The sequence below is a fragment of the Colletes gigas genome, unplaced genomic scaffold (genome assembly GCF_013123115.1).
Source record: "Colletes gigas isolate AHSC1104 unplaced genomic scaffold, ASM1312311v1 Colletes_gigas_Sc00002, whole genome shotgun sequence".
Lineage (NCBI taxonomy): Eukaryota > Metazoa > Arthropoda > Insecta > Hymenoptera > Colletidae > Colletes > Colletes gigas.
In genome coordinates, this window is record NW_025106631.1 from 3,232,925 (window position 1) to 3,252,671 (window position 19,747).

General features: G+C 42.8%; 2 protein-coding genes across 2 annotated transcripts; one reads left to right on the plus strand and one right to left on the minus strand.

Annotated features, from left to right (window-relative positions):
- The first annotated feature begins 452 nt into the window (after positions 1-452).
- Positions 453-4,582, plus strand: LOC122399140. The gene is made up of 2 exons (XM_043399580.1): positions 453-657; positions 1,781-4,582. Exons 1-2 carry the CDS (start codon positions 613-615, stop codon positions 2,036-2,038), a joined length of 303 nt encoding a protein of 100 aa, XP_043255515.1. The 5' UTR covers positions 453-612; the 3' UTR covers positions 2,039-4,582.
- A 2,252-nt stretch (positions 4,583-6,834) lies between these two features.
- Positions 6,835-18,770, minus strand: LOC122399759 (hairy/enhancer-of-split related with YRPW motif protein-like). The gene is made up of 3 exons (XM_043400696.1): positions 16,654-18,770; positions 13,415-13,629; positions 6,835-8,339 (listed from the first exon to the last, which is right to left on the minus strand). Exons 1-3 carry the CDS (start codon positions 17,259-17,261, stop codon positions 7,936-7,938), a joined length of 1,227 nt encoding a protein of 408 aa, XP_043256631.1. The 5' UTR covers positions 17,262-18,770; the 3' UTR covers positions 6,835-7,935.
- Between the last annotated feature and the right edge of the window lie 977 nt (positions 18,771-19,747).

The following is a 19,747-nucleotide window of genomic DNA, read 5'->3' on the forward strand; positions in this document are numbered from 1 at the left end:
GAACACCCCGTATATTTTGTCTAGCATTTCATAGAATGCACCCTCGAAAACCACTTTTGCTCCTCATTGATAAATCGAAATCAAGGGTTAAATGTCTCTATTTCTTTGCAGGGATATAACTATTGCATTTTCTTCAAGATCGTACAGAGATTAAGGGTTGAAACTTGTCAGAAACGATTCAGCGCGCATTTAGGAAAAAAAGGACTGCAGTCGTTGGGTGGGGGGGTTTTTCCTTCGCCTCTCGCGCACCCCCTTTCCACGGACCGTTTGTGAAGCACGCTGTACGACCGCGTTCCGGACTCGGATGTAGCACGCGGCAGCTGTGAGCTCGGCGAGGGGGTTGAGGAGGGTGGAGGGTGGATCGCACGGCATGGTACGATAAGACTCCGGGCCAGCCGAGGTGATAAATAGGACAGCGCCGCGCTACGGAGCGGTATTTCGTCGCGTGACGCCGGCTCGTGTGCATCGATCCGACTCGTCCGTACGACGAAAATTCGCGCCTCGCGAAAATCAATCCTGCGTCGCGTTGCATTTTCTTGGCCAGACCGTGAGGAAGGTCGAGCAGAAAACCGGTTCCCAGGTTACGAGTACACCGAAGTCGCTGGCGACAGTATGTTGAGGAAATTGCTGAGCAAATCCGGGCGTAGATTGCTGAGGGTAAGACACCCATGGCAATTATCCCTCGTACGTTGCACGCACGCACGTTTTTGGCGCATCGGCCGACCCAATTCCTGAGGCCTCGCGTAACGCATCGGTAAACCTGGCCACACCGGTCCCTTCCAAGTGTTTTCGACTCCGGTTCCACGGTTTCACGGACGCGTTTCGCTCGGCGGAATTGACCGTGTTTATAGATAGAGCGGACCAGATAGAAATTCGGTGGGAAACGTTTCGTTGTAAGCGTCGTGTGCCTCGACGATTGAACAGATGATGCTACGAATCGGGGATTAGGGGAGAATTTTATTCGAACGAGGAGTCCGCAGTGGTTTATTTACGATGTTTGCTCCCCTCCAAAGTGAAATATAATGAGTTTGTATTATTCATTATCGTTGGCAGGAACCATAAAATTTTTAAAAAGTTTCATTTCTCGTTAACTATTTTGCCCCCTGCAGTCTAATGCGATTATCCATAAATGGAATTCGAATTCAGCGATCAAACATTTTGGAAGCAATAATTACCCTATTTTTTTTAAATTTGTACCCCGTAAACTAACGATCACTGTCGCGAAAACGCATTTTATTACCGAAACAACGGATCTCTCTAGCGCGGTGGACTCTCGAGGACAGTCTTCGGAACTCCGTGCAGTACGTCCCGTGAAAATGCATAGCGCTACGCTGCGATACGTTCCCCCTGATTCTGGTAAATTGGATCAAATATTCACGAGCGGGTAATTTTGATCGGCGTGACCTCGCTTAACATTGATTCGCTCAACTCGGCTCGCAGAAACGTACGCTTCGTGTTGTTACCTTTGGCCAGTGCTTCCCAACCTTTTTTCGCGTGGTAACGCATTGAAAAATGGCAAATTCAAATTAAAAAATTCGAATATTATTACAATTTTATAATGCATTATCCATCACAAATGTCCTCGTGGCAGACGCGCATTCTTGTCACGGCGTGTCGGTGTGGTCGTCACACCTGTTGGGAAGCATTACCTCAGAGCAGTGTGCTACGAACGTTTGGTAGCAGCCTTTAATCGTATAATTGATGCAATATAATTCTACGAGAGTGCTGGAGAAATATAGATTTGTTAGCTATATCCTAGACTGTTGGTTCGATTCCGCAGGCAATCAAGAAGCTGTCGACGAGGAGTCGCAAGGCGAAGAAGTCACGGAACCTGACCTCTTGGTTCTCGGCCATACCGGACCACGAGACAACGTCGATATCGTCGTGGTCCCTGCCGTCCTTGGACACGGACAGCATCGACACGTACATGACGTACGTGGGCGAGAACTCCGAAGACTGCCTGTCGACGTGTTGCTACTGCGACGAGTACGAGGAGAACCAGAGGAACGAGAACATCGAGAACGAGATGATAATCTAACGCATGCGATCTTACCGTGGACAATCGATGCGCCCGTCGCCGCATTTCCTCTCGACGGCAAAGCAATTTTCACCTTTCGACTCGCAGCCTCGATGGAACCGCGATGGGACATCCTGCACGGAGACTGGACTCGCCGACCAGAACGTGTGCTCCATCCTGTGAGCAAACCAGAAAGGAACAGATCAACAAAGGGTGTCCAATGATCAATGATCGCGCGATGGTAACTTAGAGATCCTCTACAATCCGTTCCATAGTATATTTGTAAATTTCATTATTTTTCGAGGCGTGTTTTAACGAAAATTGGACCACATCGGATTACGCGTGCGACTGAGTTTTTGAATATTTTCAACAGCATTCCCCGCTTCTATGCAACCTAACCCCGTTGCTGAGTAAATGAGTCGAGTCGTGCATTAAACAATATTTATGCTTATATATTCAAAACGATATTACCAATGCATTATTGACGTCCTCACGAGGAAAATGAGCCCCAACACGTCGTTGTTCGGACTATATTAATTTTGAACATCTTTCGAGGTTTCACTAAAAATTGTCGGAACAGGGTCGTGTTTGGGCTCGTTTTCACCGGTATAACGTCGCCAATCCAGCGGTAATATTTTAGAGGGGGGGAAGTGGGGTACAAGCGGGGAACACTGTATATCGTTCCGACGCGTTCTCGTCGCGCGTTTTTCGAAACTGCACCGACATTCGTACAGCAACGCTTTCCCCGATCGTTGCTCGATCTGGGGGCTGCAGCAAAGACTCGTTTTCGCAGCACGTAAATACTCACGTAAACATCGAAAGAGGAGAACATTGCTTCTGGGGCAATCGGTCTTCCGCAGAATGATTAGTTTGTAAGTATTTATTTTGATCTCATTTAGGCAGGCACTAGCGTCTACTTTAAGCTTAAATCGTACCAAATATCTGTCCATAGGTAATGTCGTTTGTCCACGCGACAATCGAGCGCGTCGTTTCGTAACGTTTCCTTCTCTTTCGCCTAGCGATTTAGCTCGTATCTCGCACGCGGCGCGTAGTACAAACAGTACCTACATACATGTGTATATCGATCGTGCAATTTTTAGGATTCTCTTTATCAATCGTCACCAACGAGAGTAGTCGTGTAAATGTACAATAGGGTCGTCTTCTATCCGTCGAATTTTGACCACGATTAAATATTGATGGTGGACACAGATCAGCGACTGCGCTCCAGAATCCTGAATTGAGAATCTTCAGGGACGATTTTTTTTTTTTTTTTTGAGGTCTATTTATTATTGACAGTAACTGTAATTATAAAAAAAAAAAAACTAAACGTCCACATATGTTTATACGCAACGAATTTCAAACTGAATTTCTCCTTTATTTATTTTATTTTTTGATTTTCAAACGGGATTTTCGAATTCCAGGAAGTAAAAGGAACACAGTCGCTGATAGGAACGCCACTATTTTATGAAAATCAATGTTTTGCCTTTCGGGCGTTACTCGTCGTACGATAGTTTAGTGTTTCTCAAAATCCGCGGATTCTTAGAAGAGTTTTAGTTTTGTGAAATAAGAGAATTATTCCCCATAGTGTTTTATTTTTACCGAGAGGTTCTTCCAATCTAGGGGATTAACTATTATGCATATAATTATTTATTAAAGGAGTATGTTACATGAGTTTAGCATCTTTCTTTAAAATTTTTTTTAAACAGTTATTTCTCCAGTTGATTTCCCTAAAATCTTTATTGAGGGATTCGAAGGCGAAGTTTGAGAAATACTGCAATAGATTTAATGAAAGTAGCACGTCCAACGAAACGATGAGACTTATAAAAATTATTGGTGTTGTATAGGTTGCGTAGACCAGGGGTTCTCATATCTCCCCAACAGTGTTTCAACCTCATTTTAATATGGAATTAAAAAGAAAAATAACAAAATAATCATAAATTGGCGACAACTCAAAACAGGTCCGAGCTAATTTTTTAACCGAACTTTGGGAACCTCTGGCGCAGTAGACGATTCTTCGATTCGTTTTTCATCGTCGACATCCAAGAATCCTAGAAACCAGAAAAATTTTCAAGTATCGCGTTACCACCGTTTCGTTTTCTAATTATCGTGGAAGTCGCACAATTTAGCTTACGAAACGAACCGTCAATGGTAGCCATTTTTTCGTACCTTTGCCAATCGCGTAGCTTTCCTTTCGAACCGACAACGGCACAATCGATGTTAGAGCGTACTTGTCGCGGAATCAAGAACTAAAAAGACTACGGAATAAAATACTTTTCTATACGGCGTCTTGTTTTATGCACTTTTGCTCAAAAGCACCGGTATCCTTGCGACCGAGGCGAACTTTTTTCGTATCCTCCCGCGGAATTCTGTCCCCGCGAGAGCAAACCCGGACTATGATTTCCCGTTGCGTTAGAAACTTGTATGTAAATAAATATGTGAATGTATATAAACGTCGTGCAGGTGTAAATAGATGTATATGGATGCGTCTCGATATTTTTCCGTAAGTATGTCCGACGAGGCTGTGACTTTCTAATGGATGCGAATGTCATAAATAAAATAGTTTTATCGACGAAATATGGAGTACCCGTGACCCTCGTCGACCAGAGACTTCCTATCGAACGTCCTTTCCTATTTTAATGCACTGGACGCATGATCGATCGAACCGCGAAAACGCCTAACGTCGCCTAACATGATTTGCGACAGAGTTTCCTGACTGTTCTTTGCACTGTAATTATATTTTTTCTATTTCCTCCCAGCTAACTCTGAACGTCTATTTGTTTATTTTTCGATACCTTTGGCGCGCTACAATTGTTGCAATTATTTTAAATTTGATCAGTCTTAGTCTTTGTCCAAATATTATTATCGCTGTTTTTGATATTAAAATTAAAAACTGAAGCATTTAGAATATACTGTGGTGCTTTGCTATGTGGAAGGAACCGAGAAAGATCGTAGGAAAATCGGAAAATTTTTCGGCGAAATTGAAAGTTTCCGATTCGTTCTAAAAAAATTATTTTTAGTTGCAGGGGTCAATTATAATCATTTTCGGTCATTAGATATTGTCTCGAAATACCATCCACTTTCGAGAAAAAAATTCGTGTAGGTGTGAAATTTTTCGACAAAATTAAAAATTTCCAAATCGTTCTAAAAAAATTATTTTTAGTTATGGGGGTCAATTTTAATCATTTTTGGTGAATAGACATTGTCTCGAAATCCTACTCAATCTCGAGAAAAAAATTCGAGAAGGCGTGAAATTTTTCGACAAAATTAAAAAGTTTCAAATCGTTTTAGAAAAATTATTTTTAGTTGCAGGGGTCAATTACAATCATTTTCGGTCATTAGATATAGTATCGAAATCCTATCCACTTTTGAGAAAAAAATTCGAGTAGGCATGAAATTTTTCGACAAAATTAAAAATTTTCAAATCGTTTTGGAAAAATTATTTTTAGTTGCAGAGGCCAATTACAATCATTTTTTATGAATAGATATATCCTCGAAATCCTATCCATTTTCGAGAAAAAAATTAGTATAGTTGTGAAATTTTTCGACAAAATTAAAAATTATCAAACCGTTCTAAAAAAATTATATTTAGTTGCCGGGGTCAATTACAATCATTTTCGGTCATTAGACATACTCTCGAAATTCTACTCATTTTCGAGAAAAAAATTCGAGTAGATGTGAAATTTTTGGACAAAATTAAAAATTTCCAAATCGTTCTAAAAAAATTATTTTTAGTTGCGTAGGTCAATTACAATTATTTTCGGTCATTAGACATAGTCACGAAATCCTATCCCTTTTCGAGAAAAAAAATTCCTTACCAACAATATACCGTGTGTAATAACTGGTATTTTACGTTTCGAGGTCTAAAATGTTTAACAAAACGGGGTAACACGCGTTCGCGCAATTAGCAGCAACGATCGGTACGGATTCGTGACCAAAGAGAATTAAGCGCGCATAGCCGGGGCGAATTCGGGTACGAACAATGGCCACGTGCTCAGGCGATGGCTCCTCCTCCCCCCTCCTCCTCGAGAATTAGTTTCGCTCCCCCGTGGTTTCTGAATATCCCTGAAAGAAAAAAGCAACCTCCGACCGACTAATTGTTCCCGCCGATCGTTACCCGGTCTCGCGAATTTCCCGTTTTGCGGAGGCGCTCTTTACCGGGGGATTAACCGAGTCGCGAAACTGGTTCGCATCCTGCGACGGCGGGAGGAACCATGGGGCGCCATGCTTTGTTCTTCTATGGCGGACGGAATGCAAGCTGCGAGGTGCACCTTTGCATAAGAATACGCGCGGCATTCGAAAGGATGTGGTAAATCTCGTTCTGAGGGACAAAGAGAGAGGGAGGGGACCATATTTGCCGTGAAAAATCGCACGTTACCATACTTATTTCGAACAATTTTCAAGATTCCAACTAGCGTCGTTGGTTCTATCAAACTCTATCTCCTTATTTCGTGATAAATTTGCGTTTCAAAAATAAATCAACCCCTTTTTTTAATCAAACCTCGAAAGTTGTTCGGTACAATAACCCGTAGTTGAATATAATCCGATCGTGGTCGAGTTTGGGCTCATTTTTCTCGGCGAATCTCGCCAAATACATTAACAATATTTCCATAAAGATCTAAACAATTATATCATAAACCACAATTCGAGAAGGAAGGGTTGCAACAATAAACACAATTCCTTTACGTCGTTATTTTATTACAAATGCTCGTTGTAAAAATATTTTGAACGTTTCTTCCACGCGCATACATCCACACGTACGTGTAATGGCACTTGTTCTTCCAGTTGCATTTTACATTATTTTTTTTTTTCCGGTACAAAATCAGACTTCGTTCGTTACAAACGGAACGACAAATAGAAAAAAGTTATTAAATAGACGTGTGCTATTTACAATATGTACACTGTACAACGTCGCCGGTAAACAATAAATAATATCTTTCTCGCTCGCTAATTAGGTACATACTTGCATGACTATCATTGGTATCACACATAAGGAAACAATCGATGCTTTGATCGATTGAACTCCTAAGACGCGTTCGTGCGTCGTTTCTATAAAAATGGCTTGTAAAAAATATTATTTCATTTCATTTGGTCCATCATCGTTAGAAGCACTTGTCTAGAGTCGCCTGAATTTTAATCAGGGCCATTTTCTCCAAAGCTCTTCGCTACATTTGTCAAACATTTTCTCCTCTCCATTACAATGCTATTGGTAAAACAAATCTGATGTGGAATCTAAATTCTAGGTCCATTCTCATCAAAGCTCTAGACTTATTACTCTAAACTAAGAGTTCCCAATCAATTTCAGATACATTTTTTGTACCAATGGAGGGGGGACACGAGCCCCCATAGCTACTTGTGTCTATGCTATGAGTTGGGAAACCTTGCTTCAAGAGATAATCCTCCTCCAAACGATTCTAATAGCTAAATCTCGATTCCACTAGGAAGCATCATCCTTCAGAAGCTCTACACGTGTTAACGCTTGCATTATCCTCCACGTTTTCGTTATTCCCGCGATTGTCAGTCGCGTAACCAAAGCACAGTTTCACCGAATCGGGTTCAGAGTCGACCAAGGACCGGTTGTCGTTTCTCAATAGGCCAGCTCGGCGCCCCAAGGCCTGTACGGTTTCCCATGTTGCTTCTGAGGATACTATCCTGGAAATTGGAGGGACACGAGTCCCCGTAGCTCCTTGTGTCTATGCTATGAGTTGGGAAACCTTGCTTCAAGAGATAATCCTCCCCCAAACGATTCCAATCGCTAAATCTCAATTTTACTCAGAAGCATCATCCTCCAGAAGCTCTGCACGTGTTAACGCTTGCATTATCCTCTACGTTTTCGTTATTCCCGCGATTGTCAGTCGCGTAACCAAAGCACAGTTTCACCGAATCGGGTTCAGAGTCGGCCAAGGACCGGTTGTCGTCTCTCAATAGGCCAGCTCGGCGCCCCAAGGCCTGTACGGTTTCCCGTGTTGCTGCTGAGGATACTGTCCCGGATATTGGCCCCACCCGAGCGTGGTTCCACCCAGAAGGGAAGGCATGGTCCCCGTTCCAGGTGGCATTCCCGTGGAAACCGTGCTCGCTGGCTCGTAGCTGCTCGTCGAGGTGGTGGACGTCAGCGAGGTGGCCGGTGGCACTGTGGCCGGCACCGCGGACGGCGGATGCTCGCGATGGAAGCTCTGCAGGTGAGAGAGCAGTCGTAACCTCAGCGGGTCCCGTTCGTCCAGGCCCTCCATCGTCACTAAATAACGACCCACTTCTGCTGCACACTCCCCCCAACCCACCGCGTGATAGTCCATCGCCAGCTTAGTGCTGTCGTAGCCCTCTGGTCCTGCAATTTCAAACACCAAACATTGTTTATACTCTTACTGAGAAAACAGCTTTTGAAGCAATTAATTATATGCTTATAATCTGGGTTCTTAAAACAGTTATTGGGGGAAATTTTTACTTTGAATACCTGGTACAGAGAACCTGAAAGGACTGTATCATCAGCTGCTCAATAGTGTTCTTGCCATGAGAAATGAACTTGACTTAGCTTCGTTTTGTTACATTTGTTGTTCAATCGTTGATAGTTTGTCAAAGATCCGTGAGAGAGAGGGTATAGGTGGTACATCTGCTGTTACAACTTTTACTCTGAGTAGTTGTTACAAAGAACTTAAAAGGACTGTATCACCAGCACCTCAATAGTGTTCTTGCATGAGAAATAGCTTTGTTGCAACCTGTACTAGGTGTTACATTTGTTGTTCAATCGTTAATAGCTTGTCAAAGATCCAAGAAAGAGATATAGGTGGTACATTTGCTGTTACAACTTTTACTCTGAGTAGTTGTTACAAAGAACCTCAAAGGACTGTGTTATCAGCACCTCAATAGTGTTCTTGCCATGAGAAATGAACTTGACATAGCTTCGTTGTGTTACATTTGTTGTTCAATCGTTAATAGCGTGTCAAAGATCCATAAAACAGAGTACATCCTCGGAAAGAACGTCCAGGAGCTACGTTGGGTTATTTTTCATCCCATCGACCAGTCGTAATCCCTCGAGAATGTATTTCTGGTCCGGGACGAGGCGCTAGGGCCAATTATTGGCAAGCTTTTCGCGCGGAAATCGTTCGACGGGGCAGGTGATCCCGCGGACGGCGGCAAAAGCAGGCCGCAAGAAGATCGAGAAGGGTGAGAGGACGAGTTCTCTGGCAGGACGGAACGGACCGTGGCGTGAACCGAGGAAACGAGATGGGTGCCTCGGGTTCAGCAGCCGGCAGCATATTGTATACACCGTGGAATGGGACAGGTAGCGTGGGAACCATTTAGACCCCCGTAGACCGGGACACATGCACTCTTGCACGCACCCCGCGTCCTCTGAACGAACACAGAGAGCCACCGCTCTGTCCCACGATATGCCCTGGACCTCTTGGTCCAGTGTTTCTCAAACCTTTCTTCGTCAACGCCCGGTGGTCACCGGTGACCGACGCTCTGAACTCACGACGTAGTTAACGCTGGAACTACCAAACCAGTCAAAATAGATCCATTCGTAGTTTCTAATGAAACCTGTAAAAAATTTACTCGACCGAATTTTTGGAAAGGGTATTTCCAAATTAGGGGGGTCAAATTTGATCCCGAACCGAATTGAACGAACGATGGGTCATTCGATAGCTTATCCAAAGAAGACCCTGTGTGCCAATTTTCAACTTGAAATCTCCACCGTGGGGGTAGTTATGGGGTGAAAACGAAAGTCATGGTTAATATGTTACAAGGCGCACGATACTCTTAGGTTATTTTTCCAGCTGGAGAGATCAAATAAATTTTGAAAACACTGGTCAGGGGTGTCCTAGCTCTATGTACACTTTGTTCCATAAAATTGTTAGCAAAAATTTACAAATACATAAAGAAATAAAAGCAAATCAGTCAGTAGGGATGAACGAGTAACTCTGACCGTAGTTCTCTCAGTTGTCGAGAGAGTTTAGGTAGAAAATGTTACTAGTATTGCTGGTTAACGGGTCGAAGGAGGATCGGTGAAGCTTCACCCCTGTATCACTTATTTCTTAACACACTTTGACTGCCACGTCATCCATATATGGGTGACAGGATTCTTCACTATGGAACTAGAACAATTAACTCTCAAGATGAAATGTTAAAGTTGAGATTTAAACAGAATTCATGAATTTTAGCGAGGTTACAAAAATAAATTTTAAGTTATGTAGCTTATAATTAGACTGCGGATGTGTATGCATTTATGGAAAATTTTAATTTTCAAGAAACTACAGAATTCAGTTAATACGCAAGAATATAAGAAATACTTAAAGTAAGGTACGAATTCTAGGGGTTGAGACAACCCTCTGCAAAGCTCAAATTTCATCAATTTTATTAATAAAAATATTTCTATTTATAATTGTCTAGAATGAAAGTTTTGGTCCCCGCGAAGAATTCTATGGTTCTTGCCTGGCAGTCGATGTGTTAATTGGAAATATCATATTTAACGTTCCACCCCACGTTTACGTTTCTCTCGGCGCTGCATTTGCAAACAACGAGATCGTAGGTCGATACAGGCCGATAGTAAGCGTGTACCCGCGTTTGCAGAGTGAGACAGGGAGCAGTCGGTTTCCCACAGGGTTCGACATCTGTCCCAGCCTTGGGCAAGGGAGTCGGTGGCTCCTTGACGAAGGGTGCTGCGCGGGACACCCCACTACCAACCTCGCCACCAATCGTGGGAACACCACTTCGGAAGAGTCGTTGACTTCCTGTGCTTCCCACAGGATCTACGTTTCGGCTCCTAACACCTGCTTCGCCGGGGATATCTCGCCCGGCGGTATTAGCCATTCAAACTCGCGACGATTCCCGCGCTACTTCCTCTTTCATCGCGCCCCCAAAACCATGGAAAAATGACCAAATTTTCGATGTCCTTTTTCCTCGGGAACCCTAACACAGTTTCGACTATCTTTGGGCAGCGTTAAGGGGGGAGTCTCATATGATACCTCAAAATTATCAATTCTTTTTCACTTCATATTTAAGAACGTACTGTTATATATAATATATAGGATGTAAACGATAACTTTGGCAAAAATCATAGGGTAAGTAGAGGCCCCATAGTCAAGTATTTGAAGCATGGGAAACCGTGTCCGGAAAGGCCTTCGAGATTGAGGATCATCTTTTCAATTGATCGACGATCATTTTTAAATTTGATAAATTATTCGTAACACTGCGTGCGGGGGAAAAGCATCACTTCCCTAAGATTTTGCTTCGAAAATTCGAACGATTTCGTGAATGTTTTCCCCAGTTTTACGCAAAATTTCACGTTGCAAAATCGCCACGAATCACGTTGCACTCAACTAGCAATAACTCGAAAACTAAACAAGATGCAAACAATTTCTAAAAACGTCAATTACGCGGAAGAGTATGACAATTGCAGTGATGTCAATTGTTCGTTGCTATAACGAACACACAATGAAAATAGTTCGATTATTTTTTTAACAGACCTCGTATTTTACCATGTTATATTTTTCTCGACAAGTTAGATCTTCTAAATTGAAAAAAATCGAGGAACAGCAAGGGAACCGATCATTTAATTTCGTAACTTTACTCTGCTCCAATAACTCAGAGTTATATTTTTCCTGGGAAATCTTTCGTTTCAAACTTTGCTTTCCCGCCATTTTTCCGAGGGTGAACGTGGCTCGATAATTGCTGGAAACCACTGCAAATGAGATTGTTCCCCCGATCAGGAACCGACGCGAATACTAAACGCGTTTAACGCCCCGACAGATGGTGGTTCGGTTAGTCGAGTCACAATTACGAAGGTTCGCGACGTTCGGTCAACAGGTGTCTTCCGGTTCACGAGGGACGACGTGAACGACGAACGAGAAATGGTATCGGGGTGCAGGAACACGGAAACCAACAGGTTGACGCTTTTGACAATTTCAGCGATCGTTTAAAATTTCGAGGCCCCCCAAAAAAAGGAAAAAAGGTCCCCTTCGAGAAATTAATTTTCGAGAAGGGTTAACAGGGGTTCCAGGGTTTCCAGGGGCAGGGGAGATTGGAGAAATCTTCGAAACCGGAAGCTGGGCTCCGATGTCCTGTTTCGCGTATAACGGAACCTCTCTAAAGGGGTCTGGTACCTCTAGCGGTATGAAAAACGAGGCATTTTTTTAAGCAACACCGAAGATAAAGTAAGCATTCAATTATCCTGAAACTTTGCACTGTATTTAGGTATAACAAATGTTGAAAGAAACCCTTGGCAATGTTTAAAAAATATTTATAATTAAGCCTACACGGCGCCATGTTCCCGAGCCACTTCTTTTTGTGGTGAAATGGTTGTTATGTACAACAAAAACCGAAATATTCCATTAACTATGATAAATGTCCTAGGCATTGACGATGAGACATTTAAATTTATAGAAAAATTAACAATGTGGCAGATATTTGAAACTTAAAATCGAATTTTAACACAAAAACGAGTTCTTATTACGAATATTTTGCTGAATTATTTGAGAATTTTGAAAAAACGGATCGTCAATGCCTAATAAATATAATAGTAAAGATAACTGTAAATTTTCAAAGCAATTGATTAATTAGAACTGGAGTAATGCTGCACACCGTTTTGTAAAACATAGTTCCGAGGAAAATGCATCGCGCTACAGGACGCAGATACACGTCATCGTTTGGGGCTCGAAATTTTCAGCAAAAACATTGTTCCGACACTGAGACCTTTCGCATAATGTTTTTAAGGCTTCAAACTATTATTTAAGCCAAAAAAAGAAATCGAATTTTTCAATATTCTAGAGTTACCAGACCCCTTAAGCTGGCAGGACCAAAAGTTAAAATTAATGAAAATGAATAAATCAAAGTGGATACATTTAGCGCTGACAAACTATTGTAGACAAATAAAGTGAAAAAATTAAAGAAAACCGCAGAGTTTTTATGGCTATATGTCTTTATACGTGCCACGAAAAAAGGTTTCGTTGTTGCAAACTAATAAATGACGGGTGAAGCTCTTATCACTGAATAAAAAATAAGAAAAGTACACAATATGTACAGAGAACAATTTATAACAGGCCTAAACAATATTAAAGAAAAGAATATTCGCGCTAATCTGTAACCGAGGTTCGTCGGAACTGTTACGTTGTTCAACCGTTCTTTTTGGTACAGATCGAGGGAGTTCGGTCTTTAGTCTTCATCAGAATTCATTCCGATTTCCTTGGCAACGGTACCAGGTACAAAATTATTATTTGTGGTAAAAATTAGTAAAAAATAAGTACTAAATATTCCACCAGGTTCGACGTGATTCTGCTGCTTTGGTCCTGCTAGCTTAAGAGTGGTTATAACGGATCGTTTCCTGTTTTCGGGGGCCTTTATTACGCGAGGTTCCGTTTTCTTTTTTTCTCTTCTCTCTGGTTACTGTCGGATCGCTCGATGGCTCACCTTTATTTCGAAGTGTCCGCAGGTGCTCGACGGTGAGCTGGAGGATCTCCGCCTTCTCCAATTTGCCGCTGTGTGGATCCCTAGCCGCGGCCGGCACCAATCTCCGCAGCTCGCCGAGGGACGCGTTTATTCTGTCGCGACGTTTCTTCTCGATCATCCCCCTTCTGCGCTTCCGCGACGCGTGCTGACAGGAATCGCCTCCCGGCGAGTTGCAACTGCACCGAGAAAAGGGAAACAAAGAACGGGGGTGAGTACCAGACGGATACCGCCGGTTGCGTTACGAATATTCGAACGGCCTTTTCAACACCCACGGGCGACGCCATCGCGATCCATCGGACCGCGATCACCCTTTCGAAATTCATCCGCCGGCCGAAAACAACGGATTCTTCGTCTATTTTGACACTGGACTGCCCGAGGAAGTCGTTTCGACTGCTTTTTAATTTCAATTAGAGAAACAATTATACAGATTGGGGCAACAACTGTTAGCACCTCAGATATCTTCGAAACTATAAGTTTCACAGAAATATTGGCTAAAGTAAATTAAATCTAAAATTATCCTTGCAACATATTGTAAATTAATTTATTTTGTTGCGTTCACTAATAATGCGATAATGTTTGACTATGTAAATCCATATCTGAAGTTCCTTGCATATTACATCTTTGTAAAGGGTTTAATACCCATTAATAAATGAATAATAAAAATAATAATAATAATAATAATAATATTTGGGATTCTCGAGAATATACAGGATCCCAAAAATGTTCGGAATTCCCGAAAATAACTGGGATTTTCGGAACACAATTGTGTGATTGATTATCCGTTCAGAAATATCTACCGATATTAAAATTCTGCGTTGTCAGAATTATCGAAATTTGCAATTATTTTTTACAATATTACTGACATAAACATTCCCGATTAAGAAGATATGTAATCTTCGAGAACGCAATGGCTTTTGGATTCTGGTTATTGTTGGAAGTATGGAGAAACTTAAAATGTCGGGAATTCTGAACATTTTCGGGATTTTGAAATTCTTGGGAATCCCAAATGGCTTTGAAATCCTGAAAATTCGCGGGAATTATGGTTGTTTTCGGGATTTTGAAATTCTTGGGAATCCCAAATGGCTTCGAAATCCTGAAAATTTGCAGGAATTATGGTTGTTTTCGGGATTTTAAAATTCTTGGGAATCCCAAATGACTTCGAGATCCGGAAAATTCGCGGGAATTATGGTTGTTTTCGGGATTTTGAAATTCTTGGGAATCCCAAATGGCTTCAGGACCTTGAAAATTTGCAGAAATCATGGTTGTTTTCGGGATTTCGAAATTCTTGGGAATCCCAAATGGCTTCGAGATCCTGAAAATTCGCGGAAATCATGGTTGTTTTCGGGATTTCGAAATTCTTGGGAATCCCAAATGGCTTCGAGATCCTGAAAATTCGAGGGAAATTATGGTTGTTTTCGGGATTTCGAAATTCTTGGGAATCCCAAATGGCTTTGAAATCCTGAAAATTCGAGGGAAATTATGGTTGTTTTCGGAATTTTGAAATTCTTGGGAATCCCAAATGGCTTCGAGATCTTGAAAATTCGCGGGAATTATGGTTGTTTTCGGAATTTTGAAATTCTTGGGAATCCCAAATGGCTTCGAGATCCTGAAAATTCGAGCGAAATTATGGTTGTTTTCGGGATTTCGAAATTCTTGGGAATCCCAAGTGGCTTCGAAATTCTGAAAATTCTAGGGAAATTATGGTTGTTTTCGGGATTTTGAAATTCTTGGGAATCCCAAATGGCTTTGAAATCCTGAAAATTCGCGGGAATTATGGTTGTTTTCGGAATTTTGAAATTCTTGGGAATCCCAAATGGTTTCGAGATCCTGAAAATTCGCGGAAATCATGATTGTTTTCGAGATTTCGAAATTCTTGGGAATTCTAACCCAGACCTAACCCAGACCTAACCCAAATCTAACCCAGACCTGACCCAAACCTAACTCAGACATCCCGATTTCGAGAAAAATTCCCATCCCAATCAGGATCTCGCACACCCCAATTTGCAATAGGAAATCTATCAATTTATCGAGCATCTTTCGAGGTTCCAAGTGTCCTACCCCTCGAGGAAAATATTCGAGGAGAATTTGTTCACAAGATTGTCTCTGAATGAATTTCAGTTTTAATATTCTCGTCTGGAGGCTCGAGTGACACTCTGGACCGAATGTTTGCTTTTATGGAGGCGTCCAGGGTCTGGAGTTTGAGAAACACTGCTCATTTTCGAAAACGTTAATTTCCAGACGACGAATTCCCCCGAAGGGTTGGTCCTTTCAAGCGCGAGAGAACAATGAAATGTTAATTACCGCGTTATTGTAAACGGACTCGACATATGTTAGGTACGCTTCTTGCGAAACGTTGATTAACTACGATTCAGAAACGTATATAGAAATGAGTTATTAGTATCCCAGAAAATATTGCACATTTTAAACAACTCTTTTTCTTATCGATGGCGGGCAAAAATGCTTGGTATCCAGAGGCCATAGTTTCTTTCTTCTCATTTGTGAATAATTGACAAGAATAACTTTTGCAATAAGCTTGCTCTTTGAATCCTCTTATTCTCCATAGAATGTGCTTGCATGTTAATTCTACCTCTGTGAAGTACAAGCAAAAATTGTGAGAATGCAAATTATCAAACAATATTTTAGACAACATTATTCTTTAAAATACAAAAGGCCTCTAGAATCCTTTCTATGTCTGTTAGGTACTAGTAGATATCACTTAGATTAGGTAGATTATTACAGAAATACCTTGTCTTGTCTTTAACAGGATCTTTCAAGTATTCCATAAAGTAAGGTTCAAAGTACAAGCGAAAATTGTAAGAATGCAAAGTATCAAACAATATTCTTCAATGTACAAGAGGCCTCTAGAAGAGAATCCCTTTCTATGTCTGTTAGACACTGGTAGATATCCCTTAGATTAGGTAGATTATCACAGAAGTTCCTTGTCTTTATCTTGCCTTTAACAGGACCTTTCAAGTATTCCACAAAGTAAGGTTCCCATTCAACTTCAGCCATTTCTACATACGTTGTACATAAATACAATATAAGCAGTAGAAAGTATACCTCAAATACACAATTCCTTTTGGAAAGAAACATAAAATAATAATGTGCAATATCTCCTTGGAGGACTTAAAATAAAAATGTGCAATATCTCCTCGAAAAACTTAAAACAACTCACAACTTCTAGTCTCGATTATACGTACGGTTCTTTGCCGCTCTCCTCGGAGAAAACATCGTCGCAATCAGAGTCGCTCATAGCCCTCTTCAGGTTCCTCTGTTGATGAGCCTGTCCCTGTTGCGATTGCTGTTGCTGTTGCTGTTGCTGTTGCTGCTGCTGTTGCTGTTGCTGTTGCTGCTGACCGCTCTCCTGACTCCTCATGTCCGCCACATCTATCTTCAGTTCAGGAAACTCGTGACTGGGCCTCATCTCCGGGGCCATGTCGGGCCTCATCATCTCCTGGTGTCTGATGTCCTGGTGCCTGGCCATCTCGGGCCTGTGCAGCTCCTGGTGCCTCTGCATCTCCGGGTGCCTGAGATCGGGCCTGTGCATCTCGTGCCTGAGCTCCTGGGGCCTGAGTTCCGGGCCCGTGGGGTGCCTGAGGTCGTGAGGCGGTCGCATGTCGTGATGGTGGCGCATGTCGGGATGCTGAGGCTGATAAGAGGGATGGGGCGGGGGTGGGTAGCCCCAGTGGTGGCCGGAAGGTGGTCCAGGCAGCCCGGAAATGTGGCTGGGACCGACGGGCCCCGTGGCGATCTCCGACGACAGCAACGTGCTGTTCTCGTCGGAACGCGCAACCACTACTCTCCACATGTTGCTCTTCGATTATCAACGATGATTATTCACGGTGACGAACAGTCGGAGCTGAGGACAACTGACACCGAGTGGCTACCTGGTCAAGATAGGTCCCATACTGTTAACAGAGTCTCGTGGATCTATCATAGCGTTGACAACCGAAACTCGAAACTAACTTCACTGAATTGTCACTCGAAGACAAAATTCGATAAACTCTGGTCAGGCGTTGTGTTGATAATCGTCGAAAGGAGCAATCTCCTGGACACTTGTTACTCGTAGGAAGTTTATCGGGGCTCACGTGCCGCGGCTTCCTGGCGACGGTCGCGGTCGCGTGCGCGCACGTCCGAAGAAGCGGCGAGGAATCGGTCGCAAGGTCCTCGCGGAGACAGTGTCCGTCGGTTGCACGCGGCTGCTGGCGTGTCGCTCGCTGCGAGATGCACTCGCATGCGTGTGCACTGGTCGCGTGGCGGCCGACGTATGTCGTGTGCGGGAGTACCCGGGGACGACACACGACCGCGTGCCCCGTATCCCGATGGTGGGGGGGGACTAGGTGCGCGGCAGGACGGAGTGGGGGTAACTTCTCTGCGCTCCTCGAGCCAAGGTGAATGGCGAACGTCTCCCCGTGAGCCCCACACACGCTCCGGACCAGGGGAGGAGGAGGGACGGAGAGAGATCGGGGGACTCGAAGGGGGAGCGGCGTTCGAAAGGGGCGATTTTCGTGGGAACGTCTCTGGCGCTTAGCTTTTCGGACCGGGAGTTCCACGAAATCTGGCGCGTTTGGCCCATCGATTATCGGGAACGGAAACTGTACCGGTTGTTTAGCTTTTGACGCTGGTCGATGATTGTGCCTTATCGCTCCGTCGATGGATCTACTCTCGGAAGTCTGATGAAGTAATTTTCTTGAGATCTTGCAGGGTAGAAAGATCTGAAAGTGTAGAGAGTTTTGTAGAATAACTGATTTAGCTTTGTGTCTGAAGATATTTGCATTTTAGCTTTGAGGTACAAGTTTGGTTTTGAGTAGCTTTGAGGTACAAGTTTGGTTTTGAGTAGCTTTGAGGTACCTTGAGGTAGCTTGAAGTTTAGCTTTGAGGTACAAGTTTGGTTTTGAGTAGCTTTGAGGTACCTTGAGGTAGCTTGAAGTTTAGCTCCGAGGTACAGTTTTAGTTTTAAAGTACAAAACTAGACGGTGCACTGGGCGTCTTGTGCACTGCAGCACGTATGTAGCTACTCAGATGTGCAGCGATCAAGCATACCACTTGTTTATTCTTGTCACGTCTCGCGTGTAGTAAAGTTGCAATGTCGCGTAAGAGGTGGCATACAACCGAGGAAGGTTAACTTTCTCTGATTTCTACCATTAACTTTTCCCCTTTTTGTGTTTCGTTCCGCCGTTCGTCGCAACTCAGACAGGCAAAAAGATAACAACTGGTCATTCGTTGGTGGAAACCACTTTGTGGATATAACAGTTGTATAAACTTGATATTCCTTACTGCCCGATCGATCGATATTTTTTACAAATTCCCTGCTTTCTTTTCGCGAATATACTCGTGGATGGTCGGTATCGAAATTAAAAACTGACATGATTGTTTGTTAACGGATCGATATTTGACGACAGCAATCCGGGAGACATAGATAGGATAGGAAGCAAGAGTCCAAATCGGTCCCACGATTTCCCCCGATCCCGCAAATTGATATGTGTGCCACCATGAAATCACTTCGCTGCCACCCGTGCATCCCCCTCGGCGCACAGAACTCGCACGGTCTAGCGTGGTCGCGAGAAGGGTGGAGGGTGGGCGTCTACGAGGGAGGGTGCGATCACGATAAAAGTTCACACAGGAATCGTACGTAGCACGCGCTCGCACGATTATCGGCGACCGTGTGCCTGGGAACCAAGCTGACTAATCGTATCGTTAACTTTTCGCTGCGGACCGATCAGTCGCGGCGATTAATACTCTCTCGCGAGTCGATCAAACCAATATTCGCCCAAAATCATCAAAATTGGAATATTCCTATCTCTACTTATATCTGGAAACGGAGTACAGGTAGCCCTCCTACAACACGGCATCCTATAACACGGTTTCGCTATAACATCATTCATAAATTGCGAGAAACCTCCTACAACACGGCATCTTATAACACGATAAGAAAATTGCTAAAATCTCTGTGCAAGACTGTACTTCTACAGGCACTGGTTAATATGATTTTTGCTTAACATATTTAAAAACTAAATTACCTTAAAATAATAAATTATAGTGACTTTACATGAAACAATGCAAACAAATTATAATTTATTAAATTAAGTTTGCGTTAAATTAAAATATTTTTTGTTTCGTGTAACAGATACATTTATATTCTTCATAAAAATTAAGCTGCTTATGTAGAATTAAAAAAAAAATACTTGTTTTTAATAAATTTTCAAAACGTAACTTCCCTTTTTCTATTGGGTCTGAGTCTCATATAACAAGGTTTCACACAACACAGAATTTTCTAGGAGCCTTCTACCGTGT

What these genes read in the sequence shown, in the direction of transcription:
- LOC122399140 (XM_043399580.1), top strand. Translation starts at nt 613, where the DNA reads ATGTTGAGGAAATTGCTGAGCAAATCCGGGCGTAGATTGCTGAGG. An exon ending in CCGGGCGTAGATTGCTGAGG is followed by an intron (nt 658 to 1,780) that starts GTAAGACACCCA and finishes TCGATTCCGCAG; the next exon opens with GCAATCAAGAAGCTGTCGAC.
- LOC122399759 (XM_043400696.1), bottom strand. Translation starts at nt 17,261, where the DNA reads ATGTGGAGAGTAGTGGTTGCGCGTTCCGACGAGAACAGCACGTTGCTG. An exon ending in GAGGAGAGCGGCAAAGAACC is followed by an intron (nt 13,630 to 16,653) that starts GTACGTATAATC and finishes TTCTCGGTGCAG; the next exon opens with TTGCAACTCGCCGGGAGGCG. An exon ending in GCGGACACTTCGAAATAAAG is followed by an intron (nt 8,340 to 13,414) that starts GTGAGCCATCGA and finishes TTGAAATTGCAG; the next exon opens with GACCAGAGGGCTACGACAGC.